At 42.1% G+C, this 20,126-nt stretch overlaps 1 protein-coding gene across 1 annotated transcript in view; it reads right to left on the bottom strand.

The window, feature by feature from the left end:
- LOC129676898 (protein Shroom2-like) overlaps nt 1-20,126 on the bottom strand; it is a 125,637-nt gene that overhangs the window by 27,771 nt on the left and 77,740 nt on the right. Inside the window, exon 2 of the mRNA XM_055607414.1 lies at nt 13,330-13,481. Within this exon, the coding sequence (XP_055463389.1) occupies nt 13,330-13,481 (152 nt within the window). The remainder of the gene's footprint in view (nt 1-13,329; nt 13,482-20,126) is intronic.

Below are 20,126 nucleotides of genomic sequence, written 5' to 3'. Positions count from 1 at the left end.
TAACATTAACTAATTTACTAGCTTGGGAAATTTCTTCACATCTCTAAACAGCATACTGTCAAACTTAAATATTATCTACCTTTATTACTTGTTAGAGATTGGTCTGATGTGTGCTGCTGGTCCTAAAGATCTGGTTACACCTATCCTTGTTTTGTAAACCTGCCTCAGACACACCAGTTTGGTTTATTAAACAGCCTATACCTGGGCAGGGCAGAATGGGATAGGCGTGGCTAAGGTTCCCAGGCTTTTGGGTTCAAGAGATAATCACAGGAGACAGAAGGGCAGGAAGAGAGAAGGAAGGAGGATGCCACAGTGGGTTAGGTGGAGAAGAAACCATGTGGGTGAAGAGAAAAGACTCCAATAATGGTGTAAAAGGCCCAGATGAAGAATATAAGCAAGTACCTTGGGATTATGTATGGAAGGTAGACCAGATGATGAGGATTAAGGTGGATGGCATTAGATGGGGGCTGGGAGAGATGGATGGTGAGGTTAGTGAGCCAGTTTAAGTAAAATATCTGCCTGGCCCAAGGTAAATAAGGCAATTATAAATCTAATAGTTGTCTGTGTCTTATTATTTGTGATAACGGGTTAAATAATACCTCAGCAATAACTTCAGGCTAATAATAAACATTATATAGCCCAACACTCATTTATTTTTTAATTTACTACAATTATTTATAATTCATATAAATTATTCAAAAAAAACTTAAAACACTAAGTATACTATTAAAACATGTTTCAATTAAATGCTTAAATAAACTGCTTTGTTTTAAAACCTTGCTACTTCAAGAATTCAGTTTTATTTAAAGCATGTAATGGTCTACAGGCCTCATTTAAAGAAAATAGTCTGTAGAACACAAAACAGGAGTTCTCAATAATAGCTTCCATCAGTCCTTCAAGAGAAAACTTTTAATTTCTCTTCCTCAAATCTTTTAAGTATCTGTTTGGCTACACCAGGCAGTAAATGCTCTATGGTTTCCTCTCTTTGCTTCTTAGGTGGCACTGACATATTTTAAATAGGCTTTAGTCCATCTATTGATATCCTTTTTAGATATATAATTCTAGTTTTAAAACAAATTATAGCAAAGCTCACAAAGAAATACATGTAGCAATGCCCACTTTTACTTCATAATTACATAAATGACAAGTAAACAGTAAAACTATTTTCCTCCCACCGAACATGGACAGAAACACACACTTAAAACACCCTATACCAAATCTGAAACCAAAAAGAAATGGACTTAAAAATCTGCTCCATGTTTTTGTACATGACTTCTGACTAAACATTCTCTTGCTAGTCTTAGTGTGCATGTCTTTAATGCCAGCACACTAAAGGCAGAAGGAGGTGTATCTCTTTGAGTTAAAAGTCATCCTGGTCTATACCATAAGTTCAAGGCTATCCAGGGCTATCCAGTGGAGACGAAGAAGATGAAGAAGAAGGAAGAAGAAGAAGAGGAAGAAGCAGAGAAGGAAGAAGAAGAAGAAAACAATCCTCTTCTAAGAATTTAGAAACCCAAAGTAACTGCAGGGATTTGAACTTTGTATCTTACACATTCAAAAGTTAGGTTAAAGAGTGAGAATTCTAGCCCCTCAGAACCAGAGAGTGGGGAGGCAGTGACAATTCCCAGAGGCAATGTGTGACTCCTAGTCTTACCTTTAGAATTACCATCCTCTCATGACCATCACTTGACTATCTGCATCTCATGACAACAAAAGACTTCTGTACTGGATAATATGTCACACTGATACAGACTAGAGTTAGCTGGAAAAAGAGAACCTCAACTGAGAAAATGTCTCCATAAGATCAGGCTGTAGGTATTTTATTTTCCATTAGTGATCAATGGAGGGCCCAGCCCATTGTGGGTGGGGCTATCCCTGGGTTGGTGGTCTTGGGTTCCATAAGAAAGCAGGCTGAGCAAGCCATAAGGAGCAAGTCAATAAGCCACAACCCTCCATGGCCTCTGCATTGGCTGTTGCCTCCAGGTTCCTGCCATGTTTGAGTTCCTGTCCTGATTTCCTTTGATGATGAACAGTAATGCCGAAGTGTAAGCCAAATAAACCTTGTCCTCCCCAAGTTGCTTTGGTCATGGTATTTCATCAACACAATAGCAACTAATTAAGACAACTTCCTTCTGAAGGGTCATGAAGTAATCAAGAAATTTCACACTGATGATAAATCATATTCTACATTCCTTAAATAGATCAGAAACTTTCATTATGAGATTGTATCTTCTGAGATATAATTAAAATTATAAAATTAAATGTAATATATATTCACTAATTTAAAAAATGTTTAGGTCTAGAAGTGCTAAAGTTCAGCGGTAGAGCACTTGCTTAACACACAGAAGGATCTGGCTTTGATCCCCAGTACTGCCAAACAATAGGCATTCAAAATCTTATCTCACTTAGAAATGAGGGATAAAATAATATACAAAGAACCCATTTCTTTCCTCATTTCTTTTTTTTCCATGTGTATGTATCCTCATATGTGTCAGACTGCACATGTGACATATGGAAGTTAGATTTTCATATCTTGTATCTTACTCAATCACTGCCTTATATATTGAGGCAGAGAAATGTTCCTCTAGTAGAAGACAAAGCTTACAAATTTGGCTAATCTAGCTGGTCAGCTTTCTCTAGAGATCCTTGTCTCTGTTTCCCAAGTGCTGGAAATTTGAAACACCAGCCTCTGAATTTGTATGCTTTACCAACTGAACCAAATCTTCAGCACATCTTTACTCATCTCTGAACATCTACCTTGAATTCTCCTTGTAGCTAAAAAAAAAGAGTGAGAGAGAGGAAAAGGGATAGTTGCTCCTTAGAAATATGTTTTTCGATGCAAGATTTTATGGTCGAGGGGCCAAGATGGCGGCACCAGAAGAACACCGTGTCTGAGAAGCAGGACAACACACTCCATGCAGCGACCAGGAGACTGAACTCTGGGCCCTAAATCAACAGCGATCAATCGTGTTTCCCAGGTGAGGGGAGGCTCCCACCGCGTGGGAATTGGTCGGGTCCACTCTCGGCTGCCCAGCCAGAACCCGGAAGAGAACCCGGCTAACGCAGGCTTTGGGTCTCCAGGCTGGTGCCGCAAGCCTGCTTATCCTGATCACTTTCCCAGGTTGATCGGTGGGCACAAGGGTGCCTGAGGCTGGAAGTCCCAATCGCAAAAAAACCCCACGGGGAAGGAAAGTTGCCAGACTGGTCATGGGTCACCCAGTCTTTCACTGGAAGGTCTCTCCGACCACGGGTACCTGCCGCCATCTCAACTGAGCTCCCGCCTCACACGGATTGCAGCTGCGCAGCTGCGCGCCCAGCTCAAAATCCCTACTCCCTCTTCGGAGGAGGCAGGAGGCATCCAGCAGAATCTGCCACAGACCACATTGTCTGTACCCCAACCCGATATCGGGGCTGAAAAAACCCAATCCTTTCGGGCATTCCCCCAAACGCCACCATAACCCTGCCAAAGCGAAGCAGAAGGATAAAGAGGCAAACAGCGGCTTCACAGTGCTGGAACTCCAGTGCTGCCGGCAGCTCCTAGCAAACAAACTACAGCTCGGGATCTGGGACTGTGGTCATTCTATACATCCTGAGATTATCCTGGTTCCAGCGCAATAAGGTCTAGCAGCAAGTTCTATCACCGGCGCCCCAACCGACCCCTGGCAGAGAAACGCCGGCTCAGGGCTCAGGATCCGACTGAGAAGCCCCAACCCCTGCTGGCACTCCCCTGAGAGCACCTCCATAAGCTTGCCCTAGCAGAGGAGAAGGTCAGAGGGGAAGGACAGAGAGTCAGCCTGCCAAGGACACAGCACCTTCTCTCCAGCTCACCCAGTGGCCCCTAGCAGAGAAACCCAAGCTCTGGATCTGAGGACACTCAACCCTACCTGGTACTCTCTCAGGATCAGCAAACATAGATTCTACCGCTAGGCTGCTTCTGGCAGAGAGAACTGGGCCCGGGATCTGGGATTGAGTACACACATCCTAACTCTTTCCCACGCCACCCAGGGACCAGTCAACATAACCCCTCCTGGCAGAGGGAAAGGACAAAGGTAGCACACAGGAAAGGTGGACACTGAGTCCTGCGGCCACAGTGTCACAGAGCTGAATGTTAGCCTACCCGTGCACTTCCGCAGCAGAACCAAAACAGAGAGTAGTGAGCAAGGGGAAACCCTGTGCATTCCAACTGGTCCTGCAAGAGGGTGAGTGAGCCTTCTAGGGATAGTTTGCCCCAGACCCAGGGCCTCTCCACAGAAGCAACCAGACGAGATCCCTGCCACTCACACCCCTAGTGTGGGGATCAGAGGGATTCTTGGGATAGCGACCCCAACATTGAAGCCTCTTCCTTGCGGGTCCACCCGGGTAATCCAGGCAAACAATCCCTGGATCTCAGTCAGAACTGCGTAATAGTGGCTTGTAGGCCACTGCAATAGACAGAGAGTCCGCGCATGCACACTGCGCCCACTAAAAGCGCACGCGAATAGCACCAGCATCACATTCCTTACTTAGGCAAAACTGAAAACAAAGTGCACACTCCCAAAGCAGTGAACCTCTCTCATCTTCCTGAAAAAACAGTCCAGAAAACAGAAAGAGAGGATCATAGCCCAAACTACAATCTCAAGGAAAAACTAGTGAGGATTATAAATAACCAGAAGGCTAGAGGCAGACGTAAGAACACTCCCAACAAAAATCAGGACACAATGACCTCACCAGCAACCTCACAAAACAATGGACACTTCAATTCACTAGATATACAAGAAAACGACCTCAAAACTATGTTTCTCCAGCTATTAGAGGCCCATAAAGATGAAATGAACAAAGCCCTCAGAGAAATAACCAAAGAAATCGAGACTAACCAAGAGGAAACAAATCGTGCTCTCAGAGAAATGACCATGAAAATTGAGGCAAACAGAGAAAAAATGCACAAAGCTCTCAAAGAAATGTCCACACAAATGAAGGCAAATGAAGAAGAAATAAACAAAGCTCTCATAGAAATACAGGCAATTATACCCAAAGAAGTAGAGGCACAATTAGTGATACATAGAGAGGAAACAGACAAAAAAATAGAAGCTATCATTGAAAAGCAGGAGTCCACATTCAAACAGATGAAGGAAATGGTGCAAGACATGAAAACAGAATTAGAATCAATAAAGAAAACACAAATAGAGAAAAACCAGGAGCTGGAGAACATAGAGAAAAGATCAGACACTACAAAGGTAAGCATCACCAACAGAATACAAGAGATGGAAGAAAGAATCTCAGGAGCCGAAGTTACACTTGCGGAAATTGACACGTCTCTCAAAGAAAAAATAAAATCAGAAAAGTTCCAAACACAAAACATCCAAGAAATCAAGGACACCATGAAAAGACAAAATCAAAGAATAATAGAAATAGGCGAAAAAGAAGACATCAGGCTCAAAGGTCCGGAAAATATTTTCAAGAAAATTATAGAAGAAAACTTTCACAACTTAAAAAAGGAGATGTCCGTAAACATACAAGAGGCCTACAGAACACCAAGTAGACTAGACCAGAAAAGAAATTCTTCATGTCACATCATAGTCAAAACACTGAACCTACAGAACAAAGAAAAAATTCTAAAAGCAGCAAGGGAAAAAGGCCAAGTAACATATGAAGGTAGACCTATCAGAATCACACCAGATTTCTCAACAGAAACTATGAAAGCCAGAAGGGCCTGGACAGAAATCATACAGTCCTTAAGGGACCACAGATTCCAACTCAGACTACTATACCCAGCAAAACTTTCAATCAACATAGACGGAGAATTCAAGATATTCCAAGACAAAACCAAATTTAAACAATATCTACATAGTAACCCAGCTCTACAGAAGTTACTAGAAGGGAAACTCCAAACCAAAGAAAACAACTACATCGAAGGAAACAGAGGAAATAGATAACTACACAACAAAAAAATCAAAAGAATAAAAGCAATGAAACTCAGTGACACCACCAACAGCACATCTAAAGTAAGTAACAATTGTTGGACACTAGTTTCTATCAACATCAACAGACTCAACTCCCCAATTAAAAGACACAGACTAACAGAATGGTTGCAGAAACAGGATCCAACATTGTGTTGCATCCAAGAAACACACCTATGCAACAAAGATAAACACTACCTCAGAGTAAAGGGCTGGAAAAACGTCTTTCAAGCAAATGGTTCCAGAAAACAAGCTGGAGTAGCCATCCTAATATCTAATAAAATAGTCTTTCAACCCAAGTTAATCAAAAAAGATAAGGACAGCCACTATGTTCTCATCAAAGGAAAAATCCACCAAGAGGACATCACAATTTTGAATATCTTTTTTTTTCCTTTTTTTTTTTATTTTATTTTTCTTTTTAGTTACATTTTGTTAACTCTGTGTCCCAGCTGTATCCCGCTCCCTCATTCCCTCCCCAACCCCACACTCCCTCCCTGGTCTCCTCCCTGCCTCTTTCCAAGTCCACTGATAGGGGAGGACCTCCTCCCCTTTCATCTGACCCTGTTTTATCAGGTATCTTCAGGGCTGGCTGCAAAGTCCTCCTCTGTGGCCTAACAGACTGCTCCTCCCCTGGGGGGGGGGGGGTCAAACAGCCTGCCCTTGAGATCCTGTTAGAAATAGTCCATGTTCCACTTACTTTGGAAAACTACTTGGTTACTGAGCTAAAACTGGCCACATCCAAGCAGAAGTTCTAGGTTATATCCATAGATGGTCCTTGGTTGAGTGTCAGTCTCAGAAAAGACCCTGTGCCCAGATATATTTGGTCCTTGTAGAGCTCCTATCCTTTCCATATCATACTAACTTCTCTTCTTTCATATGATTCCCTGCACTCTGCTGAGGGTTTGGTTATGAGTCTTAGTGTCTGCTTTGAAACACGGCTAGGTAGAGTCTTTTAGATGCCTTTTGTGGTAGACTCCTGTCATAAGTTCAATGCACATCCCATTTGTCTTTCTAAATGAGGATTAATCACCTTCGCCTGTGTCCACTTTCTTGATTATCTTCTTTAGGTGTGTAGATTTCATTATGTTTATCATATCTTGTAGGTCTATAAAAGCGAGTATATACCAAGTTTGTCTTTCTCCTTCTGGGATACTTCACTTAGAATGATCTTTTCTAGATCCCACTACTTGCCTGCAAATTTCATGATTTCCTCCTTTTTGATTGCTGAGTAGTATTCCATTGTGTAAAAATACCACAATTTCTGTATCCATTCCTCCGTTGATGGACATCTGGGTTGTTTCCAAGTTCTGGCTATTACAAATAAAGTTGCTACGAACATGGTTGAACAAATGTCCTTGTTGTGTACTTCAGCAAATTTTGGGTATATACCTAGGAGTGGTATAGCTGGGTCTTGAGGTAGCACTACTCCTAGTTGTCTGAGAAAGCGCCAGATTGACTTCCAAAGTGGTTGAACCAGTTTACATTCCCACCAGCAATGGAGGAGGGTTCCCTTTTCTCCACAACCTCTCCAGCATGTGCTATCACTTGAGTTTTTCATCTTGGCCATTCTGATGGGTGTAAGGTGAAATCTCAGGGTCGTTTTGATTTGCATTTCCCTAATGGCTAATGAGGTTGAGCATTTCTTTAAGTGTTTCTCTGCCATTCGATGTTCCTCTTTTGAGAATTCTCTGTTTAGCTTTGTTCCCCATTTTTTAATTGGATTACTTGGTTTGTTGCTTTTCTGATTCTTTAGTTCTTTATATATACTGGATATTAGCCCTCTGTCAGATAAAGGGTTAGTGAATATTCTTTCCCAATCTGTAGGCTGTCTATTTGTTTTGATGACAGTGTCTTTTGCTTTACAGAAGCTTTTCAGTTTCATGAGGTCCCATTTATTGATTGTTGCTCTTAGAGCCTGTGCTGTTGGTGTTCTGTTCAGGAAGTTGTCTCCTGTGCCAATGAGTTCTAGGCTGTTTCCCACTTTTTTTTCCAACTGATTTAGAGTATTTGGTTTTATGTTGAGGTCCTTGATCCACTTGGACTTTAGTTTTGTGCAGAGTGATAAATATGGATCCAAGTGGATCAAAGACCTCAACATAAAACCAGATACTCTAAATCTCTTAGAAGAAAAAGTGGGGAACAGCCTAGAACTCATTGGCACAGGAGACAACTTCCTGATCAGAACACCAACAGCACAGGCTCTAAGAGCAACAATCAATAAATGGGACCTCATGAAACTAAAAAGCTTCTGAAAAGCAAAGGACACTGTCATCAAAACAAAACGCCTGCCTACAGATTGGGAAAGAATCTTCACTAAACCTTTATCTGACAGAGGACTAATATCGAGTATATACAAAGAACTAAAGAAGCTGAAAAGTAGCAAACCAAGTAATCCAATTAAAAAATGGGGAACAGAGCTAAACAGAGAATTCTCAACAGAGGAATATCAAATGGCAGAGAAACACTTAAAGAAATGCTCATCCTCATTAGCAATCAGGGAAATGCAAATCAAAACGACCCTGAGATATCACCTTATACCCATTAGAATGGCCAAGATGAAAAACTCAAGGGACAATACATGCTGGAGAGGTTGTGGAGAAAGGGGAACCCTCCTCCACTGCTGATGGGAATGTAAACTGATACAACCACTCTGGAAATCTATCTGGCGCTTTCTAAGACAATTAGGAGTAGTGCTTCCTCACGACCCAGCTATACCACTGCTAGGTATATACCCAAAGTTTGCTCAAGTACACAAAAGGGATATTTGCTCAACCATGTTTATAGCAGCATTATTTGTAATAGCCAGAACCTGGAAACAACCCAGATGTCCATCAACAGAGGAATGGGTACAGAAATTGTGGTATTTTTACACAATAGAATACTACTCAGCAATCAAAAAGGAGGAAATCATGAAATTTGCAGGCAAATGGTAGGATCTAGAAAAGATCATCCTGAGTAAAATATCCCAGAAGGAGAAAGATAAACACGGTATATACTCACTTATATAGACCTATAAGATATGATAAACATAATGAAATCTACACACCTCAAAAGGATAATCAAGAGAGTGGACATGGGGTAAGATTATCAATCCTCGTTTAGAAAGACAGATGGGATGCGCATTGAACATATGACAGGAGTCTACTGAGCGCATTTGAAAGACTCTAACTAGCAGTGTTTTCAAAGCAAACACTCATGACCAAACCTTTGGCAGAGTACAGGGAATCATAAGAAAGAAGGGGAGTTAGTCTGATGAGGAAAGGATAGGAGCTCCACAAGGACCAAATATATTTGGGCACAGGGTCTTTTCTGAGACTGACATGTAACCAAGGACCATGTATGAATGTAACCTAGAACCTCTGCTCAGATGTAGCCTGTGGTAGCTCAGTAACCAATTGGTTTCCCATAGTGAGGGGAACAAGGACTATTTCTAACAGGAACTCAATGACTGGCTCTTTGGTCTCCCCACCCCCCAAGGGAGGAGCAGTCCTGTTAGGCCACAGAGGAGGACTTTGCAGCCAGTCCTGAAGATACCTGATAAAACAGGATCAGATGAGTGGGGAGGAGGTCCCCCCATTAGTGGACTTGGCATGGGGCACATTGGAGAGGAGGGAGGGAGGGAGGGAGGGACTGGGAGGGAATGAGGGATCCGGACACGACTGGGATACAGAGTTAATAAAATGTAACTGATAAGAAAAAAATAAAATTCAAAAAAAAAAAAAGAAATACGTTTTTCCCAGCAAAAAAATCAAGTGATCCAATTAAAAAATGGAGCACAGAGCTAAACAGAGAATTCTCAATAGAGGAATATCAAATGGCAGAGAAACACTTAAAGAAATGTTCAACTTCATTAGCCATCAGGGAAATACAAATCAAAATGACCCTAAGATTTCACCTTATACCCATCAGAACAGCTAAGAACAAATACTCAAGAGACAACACATGCTGGAGAAGTTGTGGGGAAAGGGGGATCCTCCTCCACTGCTGTTGGGAATGTAAACTTGTACAACCACTCTGGAAAGCAATCTGGTGCTTTCTCAGACAACTAGGAATAGCGCTTCCTCAAGATCCAGCTATACCACTCCTAGGCATATGCCCAAAAGAGTCTCAAGTACACAATAAGGACATTTGTTCAACCATGTTTGTAGCAGCCTTATTTGTAATAGCTAGAAGCTGGAAACAACCCAGATGCCCCTCAGTGGAGGAATGGATGCACAAATTGTGGTATATCTACACAATGGAATATTACTCAGCAATAAAAAACAAGGAAATCATGAAATTTGCAGGTAAATGGTGAGATCTGGAAAATATCATCCTGAGTGAGCTGACCCAGAAGCAGAAAGACACACAAGGTATATACTCACTCATATAGACATATAATATAGGATAAACCTACTAAAATCTGTACACCTAAAGAAACTAATCAAGAGGGAGGACTCTTGCTAAAATGCTCAATTCCTATCCAGAGAGGCAAACAGGATAGACATCAGAAGAAGGAGAAAAGAGGGAACAAGTCAGGAGCCTGACACAGAGGACCTCTGAAAGGCTCTGCCCTGCAGACTATCAATACAGATAGTGAGACTTAAGGGCAACCTTTGGGCAGAGTGCATGGAATCTTAAGAAAGAAGTGGGAAACAGTGAGATCTGGAGAGGGAAGAACTCCACAAGGAGAGCAACAGAACTAAAAATTCTGAGCACATGGGTCTTTCCTGAGACTGATACTCCAACCAAGGACTATGCATGGAGATAACCTAAGACCCTTTCACAGATGTAGCCCATGACAGTTCAGTATCCAAGTGGGTTCCATTGTAATAGGAACAGGGACTGTCTCTGACATGAACTGATTGGCCTGCTATTTAATTACCTCCCGCTGAGGAGGAAGCAGCATTACCAGGCCACAGAAGAAGACAATGCAGCTACTCCTGATGAGACCTAATTGACTAGGGTCAGAAGGAAGAAAAAGAAGACCTCTCCTAGCAGTGGACTTGGGGAGGGGCACACATGCAGTGGGTGGAGGAAGGCAGGGATTAGGACAGGAGGAGGGAGAGAATCACAGGGGGGATATAAAGTGAATAAAGTGTAATAAAGAATTAAAAAAAAGAAATATGTTTTTCCAAGACAGACACTGGAAGCGGTAGAAGACAGGAAACAGGGCAGGAGCCTACCATAGATGTCCTCTGAATGATTACAGCCAGCAGGGGATCAAAGAAGATGCAGAGACTCACAGCCAAACTTTGGGCAGAGGGTAGGGAGTTTTATGCAAGAAAGTGTGGCAGACAGAAAGACCCCAAGGGGACAGGAGTTCCCCAAGGAGACCAACAAAGCCAAAAAATCTGGGCCCAGAGGCCCTGCAGACACTGATGTACCAACCAAGAACCATGATTGGAGAGGACCTACATACCATGCTAAGATGTAGCCCATAGGCAGCTCAATCTCCATGTGGGTCTCCTAGTAAGTGGAGCAGGGTTTATCTCTGACATGAACTGGGTTACCTGCTTTTTGATCACTTCCCTCTAGTGGTGTGGCCTTACCAGGCCACAGAGGAAGAAAATACAAGCAGTCCTGATGAGACTTGATAGACTAGGGTCAAGTGGCAGAGGAGGACTCCCTCTTTCAGTGGACTAGGGAAAAGGGATTGGGGGAGAAATGGAGGGAGGGAGAAATCAAGAAGAGATGAGGGAGGAGGCGATAATAGGGCTATAAAGTGAATAAATTATAAAAAATAATAAAAAATTTAAAAATTAAAAAGAAGTATGTTTTTCCAAGTGTGCTAAAATATGAAGTAACTGTTTGACGTAACTTTTTTGAGGCAGGCACAATTATAAATAATGACATGTTCAAAGCCTTGTTGGCCTTGAACTCAGTGATCTACCTGCTTCTGCTTCACATATACTGGGATTGAAAGCATGGATAACCATGCCCAGCGTAACTTGTTAATTAAATCAATGACTACATTGATTTTATAAAAAAAAAAAAAAATCCCCTGCACAGATGTAATCCATGGCAGTTTAGTGTCTAAGTGGGTTCCATAGTAATGGGAAGAGGGACTGCCTCTGACACCATCTGATAGGCCTGCTCCTTGATCACCTCCCCCTGAGGGGAGTGCAGTCTTACCAGGCCACAGAAGATGACAAAGCAGCCACTTCAGATGTGATCTGATAGACTAAGATCAGAAGGAAGGAGAGGAGGACCTCCCCTATCAGTGGACTTGGGAAGGGGCATGCATGAAGAAGGGGGAGGGAGGGTGGGATCGGGAGGGGAAGAGGGAGGGGCTTATGGGGGGATACAAAGTAAATAAAGTGTAAAAAAAATAAAAAATAAAATAAAAAAATAAAACAATAAGTAAATTAAAAAAAAAAAAGTAGCTAGGCTCAATAGCACATGCCTGCAATCCCTGAAACAATAAAATACAAATTTTCTCATGATACCTGGGGGCACTGTTTTTATCATGTACCTAAAAGCATTATGCCCCTAATTTCATTTTCTAAGTACCTACCCTCAATCTAATTTACAGGAACAGGCAGTTTGCAGCACAGTATTATAAACCTAGTATCTGTTATCTTCACCTGTGATGCAACCACTCTGTATTTCATGCTTAAGAATCAAAACCAGGCCAGGCAAGTGGTGGCATGCCTTCAGTCCAGCACCTGGGAGGCAGAGGCAGAGACATTTCTGTGAGTTTGAGACCAGCCTGGTCTACAGAGTGAGTTCGAGAACAGCCAGGGGTACACAGAGAAACCCTGTCTCAGGGGGGAAAAGAAAAGAATCAAAACCAGCAGTCCACCACCTTCTATGAACAACTGGGAGCAGAGTGTCCCCGAAAGGTCTGTGCTTTGAAGGCAGTGGAGCCTTCAGAAGAGGGGGGTCTGGTTACTGGAAGAAGGTTACTGAGGACAAGGCTTCAAGCGTTTTAGTCCAGCTCTGGTTCTGGTTCATCTCTTCTGCTTCTTGGTCAGCAAAAAAATGTGAAGGAGGAGTCTGCACAATACTTCTACCACTGTAAACCCATTCCTTATCTAATGTGATGGGCAGAAATCCCTTGAAACCATGAGCCAAAAAGGAATCTCTCCTTTAGGTTGTTACTGTCAGGTACTTTTGTCATGGCAACTTAAAAGTTTAGGTAGCTTAGAAATTACTTAAAGCATGTGAGAGGATGTGCCCAGGTTATATACAAATATGATGGCATTTTCTAGAAAGGGCTGAGGCATATACAGGTTCTGGTATCCAAAAGAGGAATCCTGGAACAGTCTTTAGAAGCTAATGAGAGAAAATTATAATTTTAAGTTGACATGCACATCGAGATCTCTAACACATGTACACGCCACACAGGCTTGGCACTTTAACATTGCATGCCTTTCTGTTTTGGTGAATAAAGAAGAGGCACACATCTCACCTTTTGACCACAAGCTTCAGAGTCTTGTGGGAGCCTTTCACCAGGCAAATTGCTTCTTGTCTGAATCCTGAGAGACTCACATCATTGATGGCCACGATCTCATCTCCAGCGAGTAGCTTGTCAACTGCTGCAGCCTTGCTTCCTTCTTCAATCTGTGATAGAGAAGTGGGTTCCATTAACATTCCTGAACAATAGCAAGGCCCTCTCACGTAGCTTGGAATATAACATGGGCAGGCTTCAAGCAGGTCACAGTTTTAGGAAAACTCAAGAGTAAAAGGAAACAGGAAGCTTGGGAGAAACAGGCCCTGGAAGCTGAGCTCATTCCCACAAAAGGACCAAGGTTACACTAATACAATGCCAGCATCCCTCATCCTGGTTAGTCCCCAGGACACATGTACACTGAAGAAAGAATGGAAAGACTCAGAAAACCATATAACCAAAACAAAGGACCCCAAACCAGATTCATATTCTGAAATTCCTTACCCCGATCAATAATTTTGAATCATTTGCTAGTTACCTTAATCCATTACCTTGTTTTAGTGGCACTTTTGAGATATAATTCAAATTCCATATATCCACTCATAAAAGCCAAGTTTTAGTTCATTCAGAGTTGCACAGTCACCATCAATTTCAGAACATTTCCTTGACTCCAGGAAACTTCATGCTCATGAAGCAGTCTGGTTATAATATTCCTAATACTGGTCTTTTCTTTTCTTACTTTCTATCCTTCAGTATGGGAGAATGAACCCAGCCCCAACTGAGCTATGTCCCTAGTACTATTCATTCATCACTCACTCATTCACTGAGAAAGAGTCTCATTATATAGCCCAGGGTAACCTTGAACTTACGATCCCCTTGACTCAGCTTCTGGAGTAGCTGGGATTTCAAGGCTTCACTGCCACCACCATCCACCTTTCTAATACACTCTCTAAGTCTACAGATTTTTCTGCTTTGGAAACTTCATATAAATAGAGTCATCTAATATATATGGCCTCTTAAAAAATTTATTTATTTATTTATTTATTTATTTATTTATTTATTTATTTATCTATCTATCTATCTATCTATTTATTTATTTTTGCTGGATCATATTTTCTTTTTGGATTTGGTTAGGAAAACACATAAATCAGACAACTGAAATGTGCAGACAAAATTTCTGACTCCACAAAAAAATAAATATTTCTTTGGTTTGCATCTAATAAAACAGAGAAGTCATTCACTTGACAGAAAGTGGGCTCCCGAAGCAGCGGTTGGGCCGACATCTGCTGTACGTAGGGCTGTACGTTCGGGGTAACCAGACTGTGTGGACACGTTGCAGGATGAGTTTCCGATGATGCTGTTGTTGACACTCGCAAATGGGGGAAGACTTTCAGAGATGCTCTTCTTATTACTGAGACTTTAGTGCCTTTTCCTTCTTTGTGTGGCATATCCAAGGACATACAGATAGCTCCTGGCAGTACTGTCAGGATTACATTCAAAGTGTGTCTCCACACTTTTGCTGATGCGGTCGTTCTTGGCCGTCTTACTTGTCTCTGTCTGTGCTCACACGCTTAAAGGAAGACTCCCTTAACACAAAGATAGTCTATTTATACTAACAGGAACACTGATAAGAAACATATCTTTGTTTTCCATTTTTTTTTCCTTTCAGGATTTTTTTTACTGTTATTTTATTTTATTTTTAGTTACACTTTATTTATTTTGTATCCCCCCTCTAGTTTCGCCTCCCAATCCCTCCCTTCCTCCTCCTTCTCCACACACGCCGCTCCCCAAGTCCACTGGTAGGAAAAGGTTTCTTTTTCTTCCTTCTGATCCTAGTCTGTTAGGTTTCATCAGGAGTGGCTGCATTGTCTTCCTCTGTGGCCTGGTAAGGCTGCTCCCCCCTTAGGGAGAGATGATCAAAGAGCAGGCCAATCAGTTCATGTCAAAAGCAGTCCCTGTTTCCATTACTATGGAACCCACTTGGACACTGAACTGCCATGGGCTACATCTGTGCAGGGGTTCTAGGTTATCTCCATGAATGGTACTTGGTTGTAGTATGAGTCTCAGAAAAGACCCCTGTGCTCCTTTTTTTTGTTTGTTTTGTTGCTCTAAAAGTGGACCTCCTGTCCACTGCTGGTGGAAATGTAAACTTGTACAACCACTCTGGAAATCAATCTGACACTTTCTCATACAACTAGGAATAGCGCTTCCCCAAGATCCAGCTATACCACTCCTCGGCATACATCCAAAAGAGTCTCAAGTACACAATAAGGACATTTACTCAACCATGTTTGTAGCAGCCTTATTTGTAATAGCTAGAAGCTGGAAACAACCAGATGCCCCTCAGTGGAGGAATGGATACAGAAATTGTGGTATATCTACACAACGGAATATTACTCAGCAATAAAAAACAAGGAAATCATGAAATTTGCAGGTAAATGGTGGGAACTGAAAAAGATCATCCTGAGTGAGCTATCCCAGAAGCAGAAAGACACACATGGTATATACTCACTCATATAGGCGTATAATATAGGATAAACCTACTAAAATCTGTACACCCAAAGAAACTAATCTAGAGGGAGGACTCTGGCTAAAATGCTCAATCCCCACTCGGAAAGGCAAAGAGGATGGACACCAGAAGAAGAAAACAGGAAACAAGTTAGGAGCCTCCCACAGAGGACCTCTGAAAGGCTCTGCCCTGCAGACTGTCAAAGCAGATGTTGAGACTTATGACCAAACTTTGGGCAGAGTGCAGGGAATCTTATGAAAGAAGTGGGAAATAGTAAGATATGGAGAGGACAGGAGGATATATGGCCTTATAATGTTTAGTTTCTGTCATTTAGCATAGTATTTTCAGTATGCAGCTTTGTTATATAGCATGTTATTACTTCATTATGTTTTATGGTTAAATAATATGGTATGAACAAAGTATATTTTGTTCAGATCTCTTAGCTTATACTCATGTAAGTTTTTCTGTTTTTATTCGTTATGAATAATGCTTTCATAAATACCGGCATTCAAGGTTGTATGTGAACATGTTTTTGTTTTTGTTTTTGTTTTTTTGTTGGGCATACCTACAAAAAGAAATGATGGGTCCTATGGTAATCATATTTAATATTCTAAGGAACTGTAAGCTGTTTTCCAAAACAACCACAGTATTTCATTTCCCAGAGGCAGTCCATAAAGATTCTGAATTCTCCATATTCTTGTTAACACTTTTATATTTACCACAAAGACACATACCTGTTTAAAAAGGTGTGTACCACCATAGAATATGAGACAAAAGGATCCTGAGTTTGAAAACAGCCTGGAGTATATGGTGAGACGCTGTCTCAAAAAAAGAAAACCAGCTAACAGATTGTACACTGAGCACCACACCATTTGATTACCAGTGGGGTTCTTCCAAGAGACAAAGACAGGAGATTTCTACAACTTTCAGGCCAACCTGAGCTACAAAATGAAACCCTGCTTCTAAAGAATTACCAAAATAAATATATCTACATATTTTCTTAAAATCTCTACCAACTCCTCAGGAGAACTGAGGTTTCATGCTAAAAAAGAAATTATTCACTATAGGTCAGTATTATACAAAAAATTAAAATAGTACTTCTACCTTGTCCTGAAGGAACAAGATTGTAATCTCTACTACTCGGGAGGCTTAGGCAGTAACTTAGCCACCCTTGCTCCCAAACCAAAAACAAAAAAAAAAAAAAAAAAAAAAAAAAAAAAAAACTGAGCTGGGGGCAGCAAGATGTTTCAGCAGACAAAGGTGCTTGCTGTCAAGCCTGATGGACTGATTTTGATCCCCAGGCCCCACATGGTAAAAAGAGAGAACCAACACTCACTCAATGGAAGTAGAAAACTGACTCTTGCAAGTTGTCCAGAGTTCCACAGGTATCTCTCTCTCTCTTTCTCTCTCTCTCTCTCTCTCACACACACACACACACACAGAGAGAGAGAGCTGAATAATTGAAATAATGAATGAAATAATGAATGAAATTTTAACATTTTATGAAAAATGGGCTAGGGATGTAATTTAGTGGTGAAGCACTTGTCTTTGCTCATGAGGCCTCTCGGGTTCAAACAATCACTCCTAACAAAAACAGGAAGTAGTCCACCTAATAAAACTCACTTCAAAAATCCAGATTTTTTTTTCTTCTTGAAACAGGATCTAACTGTATAGTCCTGACTGACCTACAACTTGCTTTATTGACAAGGATGTACTCAGACTCACAGAGAACTACCACCTGTCTCTGCCTCTCAAGTGCTTAAATTAAAGATATGTGCTATCACACCCAGCAAGTCTAGACAATTTTATCCCAGTGTCATAACAGACATGCTTAATTTATACCTGACTCAAGACAGCACAGTCAGCCATGTACATACAGCTAAAATGCACGTGACATTAAGAAAAAAAAATGAGGTTTTGACAAGTCTCATATGAAAGACTCAGAAGCACTTAGGTAGAAGAACATGTGGACAACTAGCTGTCTGATGGCAGGACTCAAGGAAATGCATCCTACATGTGGAGTAACCAGAAGCAGGAAGTATTTAAAGCCTGTGGGTAAGGTTAGGGTACCAATGGAGACAACTTAGATAGGGAAGGAGGATGGACAAGGAGGAAGAATGAACACCAAGAACAGATCCTGGACTGTTAATTGTGGTGGAAGAGAACACAACCCAAAACCCAGGAACACTGTAACTGGGATCACTCCCCAGCTGGTAGAATCTCAACATCATACTCTTCAATTTGGTAGGACTCTGGGTCCCTGGTTGGTGGGCTGAGAAACAGAAACTAATTTGGGCCTTACTACTAAATAATTATATTAGATCTTTATATATTATATTATTTTATATTATATTATGCCTTTATATTATATTATAGTATATAATATTATATATTATACTACTAAACAATTATATATATTACATTATGTCGGGAATATATAATCCGTTGTCGTCCTTATCGGCGAGGGCTGCGCGTGACAAGTGGTGCCGAAACCCGGGAGCCGCCGAACCCCGGAGTGGAGGATCGCTTCGAAGGACCCCGACTGCTCGTCGAGTAAGGATTCAAAGTCAGTGGCGTGAGAACCGCGGTACTTTTCTGCAAGGTATGATTTCTGTGGTCTTGTTGTGTTGTCTGTGCCTTAGTTGTGGGAAACGGGACCATCAAGATAGTCTATCCGAATCAGAAAAGGGAATTAAGACCGGTAAATCCCCTAAGGATGGGACCAAGGAAGATAAGGCTAAAGTGCTGAAGGCGTGAAAGCTAGTTAAGAAGTTTAAGAAACCAAAACAGACTGGTAGCAAGGAAAAGAAGAAAGCCGCCTCGTCATCGAGCGAGCCGGAGTCTACAGAGAGCGAAAACAGCTCTTCTGAGAATCAACAAACTGATGAGGAATCAGGGCTCGACCCTGACGAGCAGGCAGAGTTGGATGAGGAAGCAGCTAAATATGAGGAAGGGCGTTACCGCCCGGATCCGCCACCATATGTGGCCTATGCTGGCACTTCCGGGTTCTCCATGCGGAAGTCAGCCACTGAAAAACCCAAATCTGCAGAGACAAAATTTTCCCTGATATCAGAAAAAGAGAGGAAGCGGATTAAAACCGCGTTCCCAGTCTGGGAGGACGCTCAGAATAATAGACATCATTCTCCTTTAGATCTTAAACAGTTGAAGGCATTAGCAGAAGCAGTCCAGACATATGGCGTCAGTGCCTCCTTTACAGTGGCGCTGATAGAAAGACTGGCTGACAATGCCATGACTCCAGACGATTGGTACAATACTGTAAGAGCCTGTCTGACTATGGGGCAATATTTAGACTGGAAGTCCATCTTTCACGAGCTGTGCTCAGCTCAAGCTAATCAGAATATAGCAAATCAGAGGCCTCAATGGAATTATGATATGCTTACTGGACAAGGCCAGTGGGTAATTAATCAGACCTTATACCCACCTGAAGTATATGAACAAATACCGGTAACAAATCAAAGCTTGGCAGCAGCTGTGCTCTCTGCTCTTATAATCATTAAAGGACCGGATCTTATTTTTATAAGATCCAGGGGAGCTGTGTGTATTTTCCCACAGGACCAAGAAAATCCAATTTGGGTTCCGGCGCAATTGACCCGGGTGGTGAAGCAAGATGAGCCTGACCCTAACTTTGATCCTGATCCTGATGTTGAACGGACTGCTGACGAGCTTGGAAGTGGAGACCCAGGAGATTCCACTAATGACTCTCTGGGGCTACCTTATTTGCCAATGTCTATCTTCTGCCTTTTCCTATTTTAAGGAATGGGTTGGTGTGGGCATGTTTGGAGTGATGTTTCTCGCAGGTTTGTTCCTCTGTTTTTGGTTGCTCTGCCGTTTTAAGAGACAGCAACATCTTAAAAATGTGGCCATGGTGCGGGCAATGCTGGCTGTGGAACAGGGGACATCCCCCCAAGTTTGGCTTAACATGCTCAGTCGTTGAGACACTGTCTGAACTTGTAGCACTCCTGATGGGCACAGGTTCCCATTGCACCAGGATGCTGTTCAAGACAGACCTCTGCACCTCCCAGGGCTCAGGTTCCCATTGCACGGGACTCAAGGTGCAGAGGGTCTCTTACACTGTGTAAACTCCTTGATCGCTGATGCTGTTGGCTCAGCAGGCTGATCGGTAACCTCATGGTGTGTTATTTTTCTGATTGAGATGGCCTTTAATATATATAAAAGGGGGAGATGTCGGGAGCCGCTCCCGCCATTACAAGATGGCGCCGGCTTCCTGCTTCCTGGTTCTTCTTGCCTGCGCCGCCCTGCGCTTTACGCATGCGCAGCTTTATGTTGA

This window comes from Psammomys obesus, unplaced genomic scaffold, assembly GCF_907164565.1.
Source record: "Psammomys obesus unplaced genomic scaffold, mPsaObe1.curated_primary_1811, whole genome shotgun sequence".
NCBI lineage: Eukaryota > Metazoa > Chordata > Mammalia > Rodentia > Muridae > Psammomys > Psammomys obesus.
The sequence above is the reverse complement of the archived record's forward strand: the minus strand, read 5'-3'. Positions and strand labels throughout refer to the sequence as shown.